Here is a 17,452-nt window from a genome sequence, read left to right as displayed (position 1 = left end):
TTTGTAATCACTGGCTGAACGGCTGCACAGAATTAGAATGTGGACACGAAGAACCAAGGAGGACTTTCTGCATGACGTTATGATGCACTCCGCAGCTGAAAAACAGGAATTGAAGGAGCGGTGGGACAGCAAGAAGAGGGACAGAAAGGAGAATGAAGCCACGGAGCAGCTCTTATAGAGCATCAAGTGGACATGCTCCAGGTGATACTAGCACTGCCAACCAAGCAGCTCTGTGCCCACCCTCCTATGCAGCCGCTGTTTCAAAACTCTTTTACACCCTCCCACCAGACACAGACAACACACTCTTATCAAACTCCTAGCTCCAGTCTGTACCCGCTGCATTCCACTCCTCCCTCCTCACAGTCCAGCCCTGCGCACTCCCAGTACCCACTGCACTCAACACCCATCCCTCCGCACTATAGCCCTGCTGAAGTACAGTACCTGCTGCACTGTACTCCAAAGGAGAAGGTTGGCTACAATCTCTGGCCATACACAAATCTTTAACAGTCCCGGGACCCCACTTCCTCCTGGAACCTTCTCTTCCCCCATCCCCGTCAGTGCTGATGTGTTTTTTGACTCTCTCCTCCAGTTGGTGTTTTTATAACAAAAATTGTGTTAGTTTGAAAGCAAATCTTTATTCTATTAACTGAAATCAAACAGAGCCCTGCAAAGCAACAGACAATTATCTTAAACCTTCATATTGCATCATCTACACCAATCACAATCAGCTCCTAGCATTACAAGCACGGCACTCCCAAGCATAGCAACAAATATTAATGGCTTTCAGCTTCAAATCTCTGCCTCAAGGAATACCTGATCCTTATGGCCCCCCACTTCGCCCCTCTAATAGCCCTGGTCTCTGGCTGTTCAAATTCAGCCTCCAGGCAAGGAGCCTCAGCAGTCCAGCCCTGAGTGAAGCTTTCACCCTTGCCTTCACAAATGCGTGTGTACAGCATGCAGCTATAAGCATAGGAATATTGTCATTGGCCAGGTCCAGCTTCCCATATAGGCAGCACCGGGGGCCTTTAGATGGTCAAATGATGGCCTTTAGATGGTCAAAAGCACACTCAACAGTCATTCTGCACTTTCTCAGCCTGTTGTTGAATGGCTCCTTGCTGCTGTCAAGGTGTCCCATGTATGGCTTCATAAGCCATGGCATTAAAGGCTAGGGGGGGATCTCCCAGGATCACAATGGGCATTTCGACTTCTCCGAGAGTGATCTTCTGGTTCAGGAAGAAAGTCTCTGGTTGCAGCTTCTTGAACAGGCCAGTGTTCCGAAAGAGATGTGTGCGTCATGCACCTTTCTGGACCAGCCTGCGACAGTGTCTGGGAAACACCCAACAGTTCGGGATCCATTCCTGCAGACTGAAGAGGCAGAGTGCACAGTACATAAAACATTGAAAGATAGCGCCAAATGAGGATGGAAATACAGAGATTGCTGGGATGCAAAGCAATGCATCACAGGGCACTGGGCAAGAACCCAGGATGCCCTGCGACCCCTTCCACCTTCCAACAACTCTTAGTGGCAGAACAGATGTTCTGTGGGATAGCTGCCCAGAGTGCACCGCTCCGAATACTGCTGCAAGTGCCGCAAGTGTGAACACTCTATTGTGCAGGCAACTACGAGTGTGAATACACAACAGCGGTTTCCCTTCAGCACTCTCTGAGCAGCACTGTAACTCTGCCACTGTAGACATACCCTTAAAATCTCCATACCCTTATCCTCTGCCCTCTAGTGCAGCACATGGCGCAATCCTGCTTTCATATAAGTCAATGAGTTTTAATTTTGGTAGGAGCAGGCCCACTGGTCTGCACAGCTCTTACTATGTTGTGATCTGCACCCCAGCTCTGTAGACTTTGTCACCCTCTTAGATCCTATGCTCAGCTCATCTTGGTCTGTGTTGCCCTCCTATGAGGCGCTCTCCCCGCATGCCCAAACCCCAATTTAGCATTCTCTCCTGAACGCACTCATCCCCTTTGCAGAAGTCTCCCCTTCTCAACCTGTGATCTATTCTTAACCCTTGGCTCCCTAGCTTTTCTCTCACCTTTGTCCAAGTCCTCTACCATCAGTCTCTGCTTAACTCCATACCCAGGGTTTCTCAAACTTCATTGCACCGTGACCCCCTTCTGACAACAAAAATTACTACACAACCCCTGGAGGAAGAACCAAAGTCTGAGCCCATCCCGAGTAGGGGGAGGCCAAAGCCTGAGCTATACGGCCCCTGAGCTGGGAGGCCAAAGCCAAAAGGCTTCAGCCCCAAGCAGAGGACTTGTAACCTGAGCCCCACCACAGGGTTGAATCCCTCAGGCTTCAGCTTCGACCCCAGGCAGAGGGGCTCAGGCTTTGGCCCCAGGTAGTGGAGTTCAGGCTTTGGGCTCCAGCAAGTCTAACCCAGCCCTGGTGATCCCATTAAAATGGGATTGCAACCACCTTGGGGGTCCCAAACCACAGTTTGAGACCCGCTGCCGTAGATGCAGGGATCTGTTTCCTCTAAAGCAAAACTCAACAGGCATCTAGACTATGTTTACTTGTGCAACTACTCACTTCACTGCTCCTCCCCTTCCTTCATCCTAGTCCTTCTGTGTCATACTTTGTATGCCCATCATCTATTAGAGTTTTCTCCTGGCCCCAAGCTGTGCAGAATTCATTCCCTGCAACCCTATGAAGATATCTTGCCTTCCACTTCAGCCCTACTCAGCTGCCTCCACTTTGCAGAGCTCCTGGGGTAGCCCATACTTCGAGCTAGAAGAGTAATTTCCAGCTCGAAGAAACATACCCATGCTAGCTCTGATGAACCAGCAGGCTAAAAATAGAAGCGTAGCTGTGGCAGCCCAGGGATAGACAGGCTAACTGCCCGAGTTCACACCTAGTGTCTTGGATGGAATCATATTCAAGCCTGCTAACCTCCCACCACTGCAAACACACTTCTATTTTTAGCATGCTGGCTGGATTAGAGCTAACTGAGCATATCTCTTGGAGCTCAAAATTATACTTTCAGCTCAAGGGGCACCATACCTTGGATGCACCCCTGCAGGCCCTGATTACATTCCTGTTCTATGCAGCTTGGCCTTGCTTAGCTCACCACCCTGCTCAGCTCTCATCTACTCTGTGGCATTGCCCCACTGCTGTGCACAACTCAGGCCCACTATCCTACTTTGTATGGCCTTCTTCACCCGCTTTCTTCCCCGGCTCCCAGCACAACCCTTCCCATGCATACAGTATACAGCACTCCCCATAGGTGTGGAATCCACCGGTGCTAGAGCACTCACAGAAAAAAATAGTGAGTGCTCCTCCCTCCCAGCACCACCAGCTAGCCCTGGATCAGCTGTTCAGTGGTGAGGAGGCACTCGTGGTGTGTGTGGAACGTGCTCAGGGGAGGGGGCGGAATGGGGCAGGAAGAGGTGAGGCAGAAAGAGGTGGGTAGAGCAGAAGTCGATCACCCCTGGGAAAACGAGAGTCAGCACCCGTAGCACTCCCCTGCCACATCACAGCACAGCTCTCAGCCTGGATCTCTGCTCCCCTCCAGGGCACAGCTCACAGCATGTAGCTCCCTTCCTCCCACCCCACCCCCAGGGCACAACTCACAGCATGTAGCTCTGTGACAATGTGGTTCTGGCGGGACCCAACTGAGATTGCCAATTCAGGATCAATTGCTCAAACAGGGCAGTCACAGCCTAAGGCTGAGTTCTTTCCATCTCTAAGGCAAACCAAACCAGCCAGACAAAAATGACTTTGGTTTCACCCCACTGGCCAACCACAAGTCACACAAGCAATTTCCTTAGACACTCCAGTCTCCCAGTATCACCACCAGTCCCACTTGTCCTGGGAAGAATGATTATGAAAACCCACACCCCAATAAAAGAAAACGGTTCTCTCGATCCCAAAGAATCAAGCCCCAGACCCAGGTCAATATGTTTATTAGAGAATATTTAAATAAGGATGATACACAGAGTTTGGCATGTCAGTCATTAGTCATCGGGGGCAACATACAGAGTATGGGGGGACGCTGGTATTTGGTTATGGGTTAGCATATAGTACATACAGTCTGTAATGTCCCCAATGCGGGTTTACGGTGGGTCGGTCAAAGTATAAGTGGGGAGCAGTGAGAGTACATGCGTCATCTAATGGTTTACACTATCAATGATTTAGAGCAAGCAGGCGGGTAATGGGGACAGGGTGGACCCTCACGAGGTGAATGTCAATCGGTGGATTAGGTCAGGGATGTAAGTTTAGTAGGGGGTTGTAAGGGTTTTCCCTCCCCGTGGTGCGTGGGAAGTCCACATCGATCACTCCTAGTACTGGCGGGTGGCCGGTATGTGTTCGTGTAGAGTCTGGACCACCGGATAGTGTCCGGACCAGTCAAACGTCTCACTGAAGTCGTGCATAAGCGACGCCACCCACAGCTAAGTACACATTGTTAAGGGTCCCAGGCGCTAAGCGCCCGACAGATCAGTGGGCGTCGGGTAAACTCAATAGCCCTTTGCCCGCAGGTGGTCAGTCAAAGGGGGCATTTTTTCGGTTTACGGGCTCTGGGCTTCCGCGGACGCCGGGTCCTCGTTCTCGAATGGCGATTCACGTCGCGAGGATGATCTTTTTCAGCTCAGTGTCCATGACGACGATATCTGGCGAGGGCTGTCGTGCCAGGGATGGTGCGGTTGACTGCAATCTCACCGAGGTTGTGGGGCGCATGGCCTTTTTCACTAGCGCGGCTCCTGCACGGCGTATGTGCGAGCTGCCAGGCTCTGGTGGGCTTGCGCTGCACAAGAGTGGGCAGGGTCTCGGGTGTACCGACAATTCCTGAGCGCTGTCCCAGGTTCCCGTGACGGATGGCTCCATCGAGGGACGCGTTTCAAGCTACGGGCGCGGGGTGTAATGAACGGCCAGTCGGTGAGCGCTGTGAATGCCCGCGGGGAGGAAGTGTTTCTGGAGTCACCTTGTGTCCCTCAAAGGCCTTGTACATCAGATCTACCACAAATCATGCTGGTGCCTCCTTAAATCTAAAGGTTTTTTCATAAGGAAAAAGGTAGAGATAGAGCTAATTGGTTAAATGGAATTAATTACATAACAGTAATGGCAAGTCTTAGGTCCAGGCTTGCAGCAGTAGGAGTAAGCAGGTTCAATCAAGTCTCAGGATACATCCCCAGCCGGGAGTTGGGTATCCAGTCCCTCTGTGTAGCAGCTTCAGCTACTGTTGGAGCAAGGCCCTCCAGAGGTAGAAGGGAATTGAAGACAAGTGGAGATGAGGCAAGCCTTATATAGCCGCTTTCAGGTGTAAGGACTTCTTTGTTCTTACTTGGAATTACAGCAAATGGAGTCTGCAGTCACCATGGGCAGTTCCTGTACACCCTGCTGATTCAAGGCGTATCTGCTCTCTCAATGGGTCTTGTGTACTGCATGTCCTTATGGCCATCAGCAGTTAGGCAGAGCTAACCCCACTCAGTCTGGGCTTTTTCCCAGAACTACAGCAAAATTGATACGACAGACGAACCATACATAACTTTAAACTACAACCATGAGCAGTACAGCTAATCATAACAGCAACCCTAACCTGGTCTTAGACACCTATATACCCCTTTCAATAAGATTGGTTTGTGCCACTACAGGACCTTGGTTCAAACCAAGGTTTCAGTTTATATGTTCCGTTTTATACTCATGACGTCACAAGCCCCCCACAACAACAGGCCTGTAACCCCCATCCCAGGTCCGTTCTCAGCCTGTAGCACCCACACGCCCGCCAGCTTCCAGCCTGTACCCCCCACCCCCAGGTTCACAGCTCTCAAACTGCATCAATACACCCGATCCCCCCCCTGTGCACCGTCTCAGCTTGGCAGCCCACTTTCCCCCACTGGGCACAGTACAGGCCTGTAGCTCCCATTCCTAACCCCTGAGGCAGGCAACCTTCACACTGACTTGCCCCATCACCGCAGACGCTCGAGGCCAGTAGCCCCCCAACCGCCAGGACTCCCTTAGCCTACATCACTCACACTTGATCCCGGCACACAGTTTGCAGCCTGTAAGTTCCCCACCCTCAACAGCTGTGCTGCCGCTCCCATTCCTCCTCAGGCCACAGCTTTGCAGCCTGTACCTCTGGGCACCCCTCCACAACCTGTGGCTCCCCATTCCTGCCTCAGGGCACAGCTTTGGCAGCCTGATAAGCTCCCATTCCCCTACAGCCTGTGGCTCCCCAATCCGGCTTCAGGGGACGATTTGCAGCCTGTAGCTCTGCAAATCAAACCCCTCAACAGCCACGGGGCAATGTGCTCCGCACGCAACATTCCTCTTCCTCAGCGGGCACAAGCTTGCACAGCCATGTGCTCCCCCACTTTCCGGCCTCAAGGGGAAGCTTGCAAAGCCTGTCGCTCCCCCACGAACCACACACCTGCGCGACAGCTCAAGAGCCTGTAAAACCGCCCACAAGGGCACAGCGTGCGTCTCAGCCTGCATCGACTTTCACTCCGCACCGTCCTCCCCCCCCCGCGCCCCGGCAACAGGCGGCTCGCAGCCTGTACGCTCCCCTCCAGCCCCAGCACAGCTCCCCTCGGTGCATAGCAGGGACCAGCCGCGACGCGCCCCCGTCGCCGCAGAGGCTGCTCTGGCACTACGCTCATTGCTCCCCCACTCCGATCCTCGCGCGGCCAGAGGCTAAGTAGTTCCCACCTCCCAGCAGGAGGGACAAGAGGCGGAAGCAGCTACTAGCCATGGCCATGAACCGCCGTCGCCGACCATAATCCTTCCGCCACTCCCCTGCCCCTCCTCCTCGGGATACATCCGGCCGGGCCGACGCGGAGGGATCCCGGGCCGTGGGCTGCGTAGGGGCCGGGCGGAGTGAGGTGGGGGGGGGAGAGTGTGAGGGGGCGGAGGCGCCGGCTGGAGCAGCAGGGGCGGGGAGGGGGTAACATGGCGGCTCCGTATTAACTTTCCCTCTCGTCAGGCAACGCCGCCGCCGCCGCTCCCTGCCCCGCCATGCCGGGCATGATGGAGAAGGGAGCCGAGTTCCTGGGGGGCAAGAGCCGGGTGGCCCCCAACGGTACCAAGAGCAGTAGCCCCGCCAACGGGCACTACTCGGAGCCGGAAAGCGGCGGCAGCGGCGACGAGCCCGGTACGAGCTGCGGACTCCCTGCAGGGCCTAGAGGAGCGGGGCGAGGCTGCTCCGGGGGAGGGGGCGGGGCGCAGCGCTGCTCCGGGCACGAGCGCTGTCGTCTGCGCCGGCCAGCGCGGGAGACTGCGCGTGTCGGACCTTTGCGCGCGTGCAGGTCGGGCGGCCGCGCGCGGTGCCTTGCCATGGCTCGCGTGTGCGCAGCGCATTAGGCAGCCAGCGCGTGCACCGCACTGCCCATGTGGGGCTGGGGTGGAGGAGCGCTGCCTGTGCGGAGCGTCTGCGGCGGACCGCTAGGATTCCCGTAAATAACTCCCACCCTCACTAAGTAATAGACCTTCATCCGTGGGGGGAGCGGTTTCTTATTTTGCATCGCTGTTGTAGGAGATGCGGTTGCAGGCTTTTTGAAGCGCAAGGGTAGCAAGCAGCAGCCCTTGAATTTGCAAAATTGTTGGTAGTCTCGGATTGAGTGCAGACCGCCTAGATCGCTGAATTTTCCAGTTTTCATTTAAATATCACCCCCCCTTCTCATCCTCCCGCCCTTTAAAGATAAAATCCCAGTAATGCATTTGTTTTCTCTTGCATCGCAGATGTAGGAATGCGGGTCGGAGCAGAATATCAAGCTCGAATCCCAGACTTTGATCCTGGTAAATAGCTTTTGTACTCTATAACCTGACATCTTGTTGCTGCTGTTTTGAAAACGGGGGGTTATATGATTTATAATAGAGAGGGATGCGTGTGTGTGTTTCACTTGAATACTGTGTGGGAGCATCGTATTTGCAAAGGTTAACGTGGATTTTTGGTTTTAGGCTTTGTGTTTGCTGTTTTATGTCAGCCACAAGAGCATTGCAGGGGCAGCTTCTGCTCTGTGTGACTGAGGGGGAGAAATGCATTGAGAGGGAGAAAGATGTGTTTAATTTACCAAGATTGGATGGCAGGGCTACAGACAAAGCATCAGTGTCTCTTCCCTCCCTCCTTCTCTTCCCCCCTCCCGCCCCATTATAGATAGGAGTTGAAGGTTACAAGAGGGAATGAAAATTTTTTTTGCTTTATAATGCTCTTAATGTGACCTCTATGGGGTGGGGTGGGAGGAGTTGCATCTTTGCAGAAACAGTGGATACCTTGTTCTAGCACCTCTAGAATGTAGACCCATTTTGCTGGGTTTTCAAGCACCTTGTTTTGTAAGGTGGAGTAGTTTCAATATCTGTACTGTTGCAGACTAGCTTCTCTTGCCCACACAGTGGGTGGGGGAAGAAAGGAGTACTGGCTAGGCACATACAGTCTGACATTCAGTCTTAATAAGCTGAACATCAAACACTTATTTTGTGTACATTTATAGTAGAGTAATAATGTATTAAATGCATCTGTCAGACCTGCTGTGGTGGTCACAGTGAAGCCTGTCTACTTTCCTGTTCTCCAAACAGGCTCCATTGGTGTCAGATGATTCCTGCCTGGAAGAGGATTGGGCCAGAGCTCCTCCCATGGTACCTCCCAAGTTGGAGCTTCTGTCGATGGGGACTAGTTGCCCTTAGCCTTGTTCTTGGGTCTGGAAGCAGTTTTGAAAATTATTTTGTCTTAGAAGTGGGTACATCACTTAGGAATTTGGGGGTTGTAAGGAGGTTTCCTCTGGAAACTAGTACCTTATTTCATACTTCAGGTTTCTGTTTTGTATTAATGAATAGTGTTATGGTTAAAGCTTATTATGTTTACATTAGTAAGTCTAAACATGTTTGTTTTAACAGGTAAAAATGATCACTCCTGACATGCAGTCTAGGCTTATTCTGCCTACAGGCTACCTAGAGAAGCAAAATGTTTAGCAATTGTTTTAATACTTTAAATACCTGGGTAGTGAAGAGAGAACATAGGACGTTCAATTCTGCAATTAAAATTTTTCTTTTAAACGCCATGTATGTTATGGATACATACAGTAGAATTGAAATTACCAGCATAAAATTAATTTGTATGTATTCAAGAGCTTATAATGGATGGGAGTCATTTTAGAAGTGATCTCTGAAAACAGTTTCTGTTGTGTAACTAGTGAAAAAACTAAATGTTACATATTTTGTAATTGTCTTTATAATCCAAAAATATAGCATTGCTTTTAGGATTGTGCGTACTCCTGCCTCTTATGCATAAGATCTAGAGGAAGGAACTTAAAGATTATCCGCTTAACAAAAATTTTTGTAAGTAGAAGTGTAATTCTCACTGTTTCTGAACTAGTAATGGAAATCTTTCTAAAATGTCTCTTGCATTGTCTTCTTGATATTAGTACTACAAAATTAAAGTTAAACTTGGAATGAATGCTCCCATGAATTGTAAGAAGAAACATCTACTACGTTAGTGAGGCTGTGTGTTAACGAAAGAGATGTTGCCTTGTAAGTCTCTCTGAACAATTGTTCTCCTTTCTGATCGGGTTTATGAGGCATCATTAGCTTGAAAGCCAGACATCATGCTGTAACAAAGCTGTGCGTGCTGTGGAGTGATCACGCTTTCTAAAAAGAGAAAAATCAACATTTTTGTTAATAGCAAATAAGATGACATACATTTTGTAATGCCTGTTAAAGTTAAATGTATATCTATTTTTAAATATAACACTACAGCTTTAAAGCTAAATGTCTCTCCTGATGTCTTTGGTCTTGGCATTAAGATATCTCTTATGAAGAGTATACTGAGGTGTTAAATGTTCTAATTAGGTGCGCTCCATTAGATTTTTATGTAGGTAGCCATCAAATTGAAATTTAAAATTTCATTCTATTAAAACAGTGAGAAAAATCAGTGACTGATTAAAACTGCCTATAAAGTCTAACGCCCAGTTTTGCCCTCTGATAGTTGTACATACAGAGCAAATGGATTTTGAATGCACGTGTGAGCAGTGAATCCTCAGCTTCATTTGATCAAATTAAAAAAAATATTACATTGTTGAAATTATTTCTGTTGAGCGAGTAGCTGTATTAAATGACAAAATATGTTAATTGTTAAAGTTGTGACACTCAGATAGTGGTAAACTAGATGTTAGGTATTATAATTGGATGGACTCCATTAGATCTTAAGTAGTTGTCATAAAATTCAGAGTTAGTACTGATGCTGTCCTGCCATTGTAGAACATGAAAAGGGGATTCTAGTTGAGAATAGAGCAGTATGAGGAGAGGTCAGTGTCAGAGAATTTTTTTTTAAATGTTCACATCCTTAATGTTGAAATAATCTATTGTGTGACCAAAGAAAACTACATGTATATTATCGTTAAATAGAACAGCTGGGGAGACATAATGTAGTTGTCACTTTAACACCTAAGTTACACAAGAATACCTCTCTAATAGGAATAAGAGAAATGTATTGGATGGGAGAAACAGTTTTGACAAAATAACTGGCCTAAATTCTGAAATTAGCCAATTATCAAAATAAATCTTTTTGATTTTCTTCTCCCCAACTGAACCAGATTTTGTCATCTCCTGCTGGTTTGTCACTGGAACTACTCATTCTGTTTCCTATGTCTTGTAAAACTGAAGTCTTTGTCCTTGTCCTACACACCCTCAATCCCATATCAAACAAGCCCCTATTTTTACTGATGTCCCACTGACACCATAGAAGTGTCAGTATCATGAAGCTGGTTTCTTTTCTAAATCTCATGGGCCCTTGGGTTCCTCCAGGAAGAGAAGATAAAGAAATTGCTGTGTTGGAAAATGGGTCATTATGTGATACATTCAATTGACTCATGAATTTCAAGGAAGAAAGGAGAGGACATGGGCAGCAGAGAAAGGTTTTGGTTGTATTTAGAATAGGGAGGGAGAAGGATGGTCCTGTGTCTGGCTTTTCTGCTAAATCTGATAGATTTAGATTTATTTGGAGTTCAGCAAGGCTTATAACCTGAACTTGATCCGTTTATTTTTGGAGCTTTCACAGGTGTGTCCAGAAGAGCCCCCTGTGGACTTTAAGATATTGCCTATCTTTTAAGGCCCTTTTATGGGTCTATCTTAGTATTCGTGGCCCTAATCACCCTTGTTTCAGAGATTCTCCTGTATCAGAACTGCTCTTCTTATGTTCTCCATCATATTCAGTACAAGCTCTTCAGAACAAGTTGTACTCAGCTTTTTTAAAATGTATTTCATCTCACATACTATACCTTCCCCCCCATGTTTCTCTGCCAGTTTTTCCAGAGATGCTTGCTTATTTATTTTTAAAATGTTCATTCTCCCTATCTCGGAGTGAAAGACCCACTCAAACCAAATAACCTGACTATGCTGAGAAATTGACTACATATGAAGTGCTGTTGAAGGCACAAAGTAAAATAGAAACAAATTTCTCTGTGCTTTCAGTTAGTTGTCTTTGGTGTATTTTTGAAGTTGACACATCCTTTTAATAGTATTATTCACTTCAAATCCAGGGTCTTCAGTTTTGTACCCATCATGTTTTCTCTGTGTGTCCTAAGTAATTGCTATTAACATTAATTCAAAATTAACAGGTGACATTCCAAATCTATAGTGCAATAACTTTAGCACACTAACAAATAGGAGGACTGATGAATTAAAGGCCATCTTCAGTTGGATGGAATCTTATTTTTGAAGTATTAACTACTGAGCAGCACTGACGTACATGGTGATGTACAATGCACAGTGCAACATACAGGCTCTACCAGAAGAAGCTTTCATTGAGGTTTTATTGGTTAACCTTTTACACTGAGAATTCTAGTATTTTTCAGCCCTACATAGTTCTCTGCCTAATCCTCCCTGGTCGATAGCTCATTTCCTTTCACATTTATTAGTTTCTAACTTCCCTAGTATTTCCATCTATTTGCCGCTACCTCTTATCAATAAGCAGAATGGAATGGCCGGTCAAAGGACATGCTGTCTTTTGAGCTGGAGTCCTTTTTCCTCAGCTAGCTTACTTTCATTCCAGTTCTCATGGAACACATTATTCCCCCTACATTGCATGTAAAGGGTCCTCTCCACATGGACTTCTCCCTCCTGTGCTGAAGGCAGTTGGGTCAGGTGCCTCTTCAGCATGGTCTTTCCCTGCACCCTCTCCCTTCCTGGATGCTGTGGCGAACTCTGCTTGGTTGAATTCAGGGAGTGAGTGGTCTTATATGGGAGGAGGGGGATTCACATCTGTCTATGAAAATTACCCGGAAAAGGTTACTGTTCGTGTGAAATCCATTCTGCAATGGAAAAACATCTCCCATTTTTAAAAGGGTCTGAGGGTTTGTCCCATAGAATATTCCAACCTTCCACCTATACAACCTTTAAAACCCCAACTTCTCTTCTCCCTCCCACCGCCAGACCCCAATCAGTCCCTTACAGGACACACTGCAGTGGCCTATCAGATCTAGGTTGCTCCTTCCTGCAGTAGAATATGTGGGTGATGGTAAAGAGGAAGGATTCCTTGTTTGTTTCATCCTTTCATCTGTGGGCTTTACTGTAGGAGGGAACAGTGTGATACCCTTTTAGGACATGAGGAGGGAATAGCAACATGGAAGTTGAGCCTAAATCTAACTGGCTTAACTCCTGGGAATGGGACGTAATGGAATTGTTGTTCATTCCATGGTCATTCCAAGTACAAAGCTTCTGGCAATAAATAAGATACTACTTTTATAGTATGAAAAATACTGAGTATTTTTAAAATTTAGCATGCCTTTTTAGTATTACTTGAATGATGTCTTGTTCAAGACTTATTTCTTGGTTCAGAATAAACTCTATAAATGCTGACTCTTATGTATGTATGCTCGACAAACAAAAATATTTGGCCATATATTGCATTGTTTTATAAGTAACCCAGGTGGACTCTGATATATTTTTTTTTCCCTAAATGGTTAAAAGTGTGGTTTAAGTTCAAAAAGTTGAAGCACCTTAAATTTCAGATACTTCTTTTTTTCAAACAACTTGGCTTTTTAAAATAATACTTTGAAAACTTCTCTGTCTCAATCTTTACAACTATCTCCCTATTTAGAGTGAGGTTTTAAAAAAGAAATCACTGAGTACAAGATAGGAAGTGCTCAGCTTTGAACTCAATTGACTTCTCCCTTGGAAAAATTAGTCCACTGCTGAGCACTCTTCAAGATAACACACAGAGCTCACTGTTTATATTTAAAAAATAAAAAAATCTAGTTCTGTTTTTCAGACTTATAAAATCATCTCTTTATTTACTACTTTTTGGATTTAATACTAGTTTTATATCTTTTCACTCTTTGCGTAGTGCTTTGAGGCTCTTGTATGAAAGATTATGTCAAAGTACAAATAACACTGCTGCAAGGGAGTTTCAAGGGAGGCTGTGGAATCCCTGACAGTGGAGGTCTTTTAAGGACAGGTTTTTGGACAGATACCTGTCAAGGATGGTCTAGGCTTACTTAGTCCTTCCTCAGTGTGGCGGGCTGAATTTGATGACCTCAGATTCAAGGTCCCTTCCAGACCTACGTTTTATAATTCTGTGATAACTTCAAGCTTTGAATATGTAATATCTGCTGATGTCCAGGACATTAATTACTTGATTTTGATGTCCATGTTGAACTTGAACATTCCAGAAACGTATTCTGGTAATCCTTTTATTTCATTGTCTTTAATTATCCTACATTCAAAAGTTCAGTTACTATTGCTGGCTCAAATTGACAAATATTTGACTTGTGCTGCAGGTGAAAGAGATGCATTTAATATATTTGCATAACTAATTGTGGTGCTACTGTATTCATATTAACCCGAAGTGGAATTCTTTCTTACAACCACTTTCTACTCTTTGTTTATAAGGAACTAACTTTTTTAAATAATGAAGTTATTTAAAATTAAACTTTTGCTTATCGTATTTTGATATAACATCTGTACCTTTCATTAGTCTGCAAAGACAGTACCAAATACAAAATGCTACAAATCTAAAGGAAGAAAACAGACTAAATAAGTACACATCCAGAAAACATTACTCTTATCTCTCCTCCAAAATGATCATTTTCCTACTAGCTAGAGATAATGCAAAAACAAAGGAAGGAATCTTTGGAGTAAGGAGGGGGGCGGCAGCCAATAGGTAACTTAAATAAATAACCCAGTAGCTAGTATCAGAAAGACAGCTGCTCGAGGAAAACTGTGGTTCTGTATAAAACCAGGGAGTGTCTACTCTAACTGCTGGGTAGACACTTGGCAGGAAAGGTGGTAATCAAGGCTTATATCATATATGGTTTTATTAACTCTGTGTAAGAATATAGTAGTCAATATATCTGTTCTCTTGCTCTGAGGGTCAAGCATCATCGAGCAGCTATGTTCTTGGTTGGGCTTCTTTAAAATAAAGAAGCTATGTTGAACATATGACAAATCAGACTAGTAACGTTGTCAGCGTCAAGGAAACTAACACACTTACTGCCTCCAGCTAGCTACACTAGGAACTAGCCCAACATGATGATCCCTAAACTCTGCATCCAATCCAACCCTGGCAAGCAGCTTTAATTGTCAAATTCTGGTAATTGGAGTCATCTCTAATATCCAGTTGTGAATGACAGTTGGATCACTTCAGTTGTGCTAGTCTTCTTATATGTGTAGGGAAATAACTGAATGCACTGTTCTTTAGGTCATATTAAGAAAAACTAAACAACTTTTCTTACAGGTGCTACAAAATATACTGATAAAGACAATGGAGGGATGCTTGTGTGGTCTCCATACCATAGTATTTCAGATGCCAAGTGTAAGTCCTCTTCTCCCAAGAAAATTGTACTCTATTAACTAGAACTGATTAATTGCTTCAGATGAACTGTCTACTTCTAATTTTTAGCACATAATTCCTCTTGCAGTGTGGGAAAATTGCATAAGTTATACTGTGTATGAAACAGACAACTGATGTGTGTTGTTCCCACCCCCTCCTCCCCAACCACTTATTTCTCATTCAGGGGATTTTTGGGGAAGGAAAGGTGGAATGTTTCTATCATCCAGTGATTGGGATGAAGGCTTTGATGTCTAATAAAGCCTTCAGACCTCTTGAAATGCATGTATTGTTACCACTGGTCTCTACAACATATATTCATAGTAGGGCAAAAGATGTAATCTTGAGAAATTTTCATTGTACAATTCCAGGAGAAAAGTTGTTGCTATGGAAGTCTGCATAGATGAGTTACCATGGAGGAAATGCAGTGGGGACCAATTCAAGGGGAAGACCTTATGCAGACATAGATACCTGTTGCCCTCTTACTGGAAAAGTAGCGCTTATTCTGTGTAATCACCTAAGAAGATAATCAAAATAAAGGAATTATTTTACTGGATCTGACCAGCAGTCAATCTTGTCCAGTATCTTGCCTCTAGCAGTATATGCTTCAGAGGAAGAAACCTTGCACGAGGCAGTTATGAGAACCTGACCCCAGAGAAAGTTTCCTCCTAATCACAGTAGTAACAAATTGACGTGTGCCCAAAAACGTGAGGGTTTAGATGCTTTCCAAATCTCTGGTTTTATCTTTTTAATATATGCAGCTATCACATTAAGATATTTTTGTTATCCATATAAATTTGTAATAATTTTTAAATATCACCTTCTGATTACAAGCAGTGTCTCTTTACTCTTCAGTTGTGAGGGTGGGTCAATTAATAATGGAGAATACAGTAACTCCTCACTTAATATTGTAGTTATGTTCCTGAAAAATGCTATTTTAAGCAAAATGATGTTACGTGAATCTAATTCATATGGGGAAATTGATGTAAATGAGGTGGATTAGGTCCCAGGGAAATTTTTGTTCACCAGACAAGAGAGAGGTGGTGGGGTCAGAGGGTGGGATATTTCATTTAGCTGTAAGGCATTTCCTAGGAACTAGCACTTGGCTGAGCCCTCAAGTGTTAACACGTTGTTAATGTAGCCTCACACGCTACAAGGCAGCACAAATGGAGGAAGGAGACACCTCATGGCAGAGAGAGACAGACACACACAGTGTCTGTATGTGTGTGAGGGAAAGAGACACGCATTGCCCCTTTAAGTATGCTGAACTCACTCTAAGTACACTGCCTTTTTAAGTAGATCAGCAAGTTGAGACAACAGCTGCTGCCAGCAAGTGCTCTTTGTACTGAGCTCTGTCATGTCGCCCCCCTGCCCCTGCGTCGCCCCCCACTCTGTGGTGATGGGGTACAGGAGCAGGGGGAAGGGGACACCCTGACATTAGCACTCCTTCTGCCCCTCCTGTGCACTGCAAGCAGAAGGCTCCCAGGAGCAGCTCTAAGGCAGAGGGCAAGAGCAGCACATGGCAGTAGGGGGAAGGACAGCTGAACTGCCCCGCAGTTGATAGCCTGCTGGGTGGCTTTCGCACTGGGAGCTTATGGGGGTGCTGCTAGACCACCCTGGTTCCAAGCCCCCACCAGTTAGCTCCAATGGGCTGCTCTTTCTGCAAGCAGAGGACAAAGCAGGCGGCTGCCAAACAACATTCTAAGGAGCATTGCACAACTTTAAACAAGCATGTTCTCTAATTGATCAAGTATGTAACAACAATACGTTAAGTGAGGACTTACTGTATTTAAGGTCAGTGACAGATACTTGGTCCAAGCATTTTGGCTAGACATAAGTAGAGCATAGCAGTTAAGTCACAAATTTACTGTTGGTCAGACTTTCATATATACACTTCTATTGATGATTGACTCCATGGATAGCTAAATATAATGCTGATAAATCAAAGGATTAAAAACTAAGGACCTGTGAGATTATGCAGCTGTAGCTGGGGAGGGGAGGGGAGGTGGAGTTTAGATTAGCTGACTGTTTAATATACGTTTAAAATAAAAGTTTTCACTTCTCTTTGAAATCTCCCAATTCTCCACTCTTTGAAAGTTCCCAGCGGTGAGATCTATGAAAGATCACTCGATCAACAAATCTCTGGTAATTAAGTAAATATTGTTAAAATTGACACAAGTATTTTAGTGGACACCATTATGTACAGTTTATTACTGTAGTGTCTACAATATAGGCACTGTACAAACATAGGAAAATAGTTTGTGCACTGCTTCAATTTTACACACTTCAAGAAACTTCACTGACTTCCATGGAACTGTTTGTAGTGTGTCAAGTTAAGCACATGCATAACCTTTTGCAAGTTCAGGTCCTGTGAAAACAATGTACAAAAGGTAGGAAAAAAGGATTGAAACATATAATCAGAACTTTGATATCAGTTATCCATAACTGCACCTCTGCTTTGCTTCCTTTAAGTGACTAACTTTTTGTAATTTTATAGCAGAACTAACACTTTCAGAGAAATTAATTCTGACATTGCTTTCTTACAGTGGATGAATATATTGCAATAGCAAAGGAAAAACATGGATACAATGTGGAACAGGTAAGTTCTATGAATGATTTTTAATGTGGCGTTTACTGTATGAGTATAACATAACTCACTTTTTTTTCATCTGGCTTCCATTAACTAA

General features: G+C 45.4%; 1 protein-coding gene across 5 annotated transcripts in view; it reads left to right on the top strand.

The window, feature by feature from the left end:
* The first annotated feature begins 6,803 nt into the window (after positions 1-6,803).
* The window catches only part of RCOR3 (REST corepressor 3), a 40,603-nt gene continuing 29,954 nt past the window's right edge, over positions 6,804-17,452 (top strand). For 2 of the 5 annotated variants that reach the window (XR_012655620.1, XM_032762966.2), the window contains exons 1-4: positions 6,809-7,100; positions 7,688-7,744; positions 14,673-14,750; positions 17,312-17,364. Coding sequence is in view for 4 of the 5 variants with exons in the window: in XM_032762966.2 (XP_032618857.1) it covers positions 6,965-7,100; positions 7,688-7,744; positions 14,673-14,750; positions 17,312-17,364 (324 nt within the window). In the remaining variant the exon portion in view is untranslated. Of the gene's footprint in view, positions 7,101-7,225; positions 7,402-7,687; positions 7,745-8,539; positions 8,582-14,672; positions 14,751-17,311; positions 17,365-17,452 lie in introns of those variants that run through there. The other 3 variants (XM_032762962.2, XM_075064348.1, XM_032762963.2) reach the window with 3 other exon arrangements.

This window comes from Chelonoidis abingdonii, chromosome 3 (assembly GCF_003597395.2).
Source record: "Chelonoidis abingdonii isolate Lonesome George chromosome 3, CheloAbing_2.0, whole genome shotgun sequence".
Classification (NCBI taxonomy): Eukaryota; Metazoa; Chordata; order Testudines; family Testudinidae; genus Chelonoidis; species Chelonoidis abingdonii.
The sequence above is the reverse complement of the archived record's forward strand: the minus strand, read 5'-3'. Positions and strand labels throughout refer to the sequence as shown.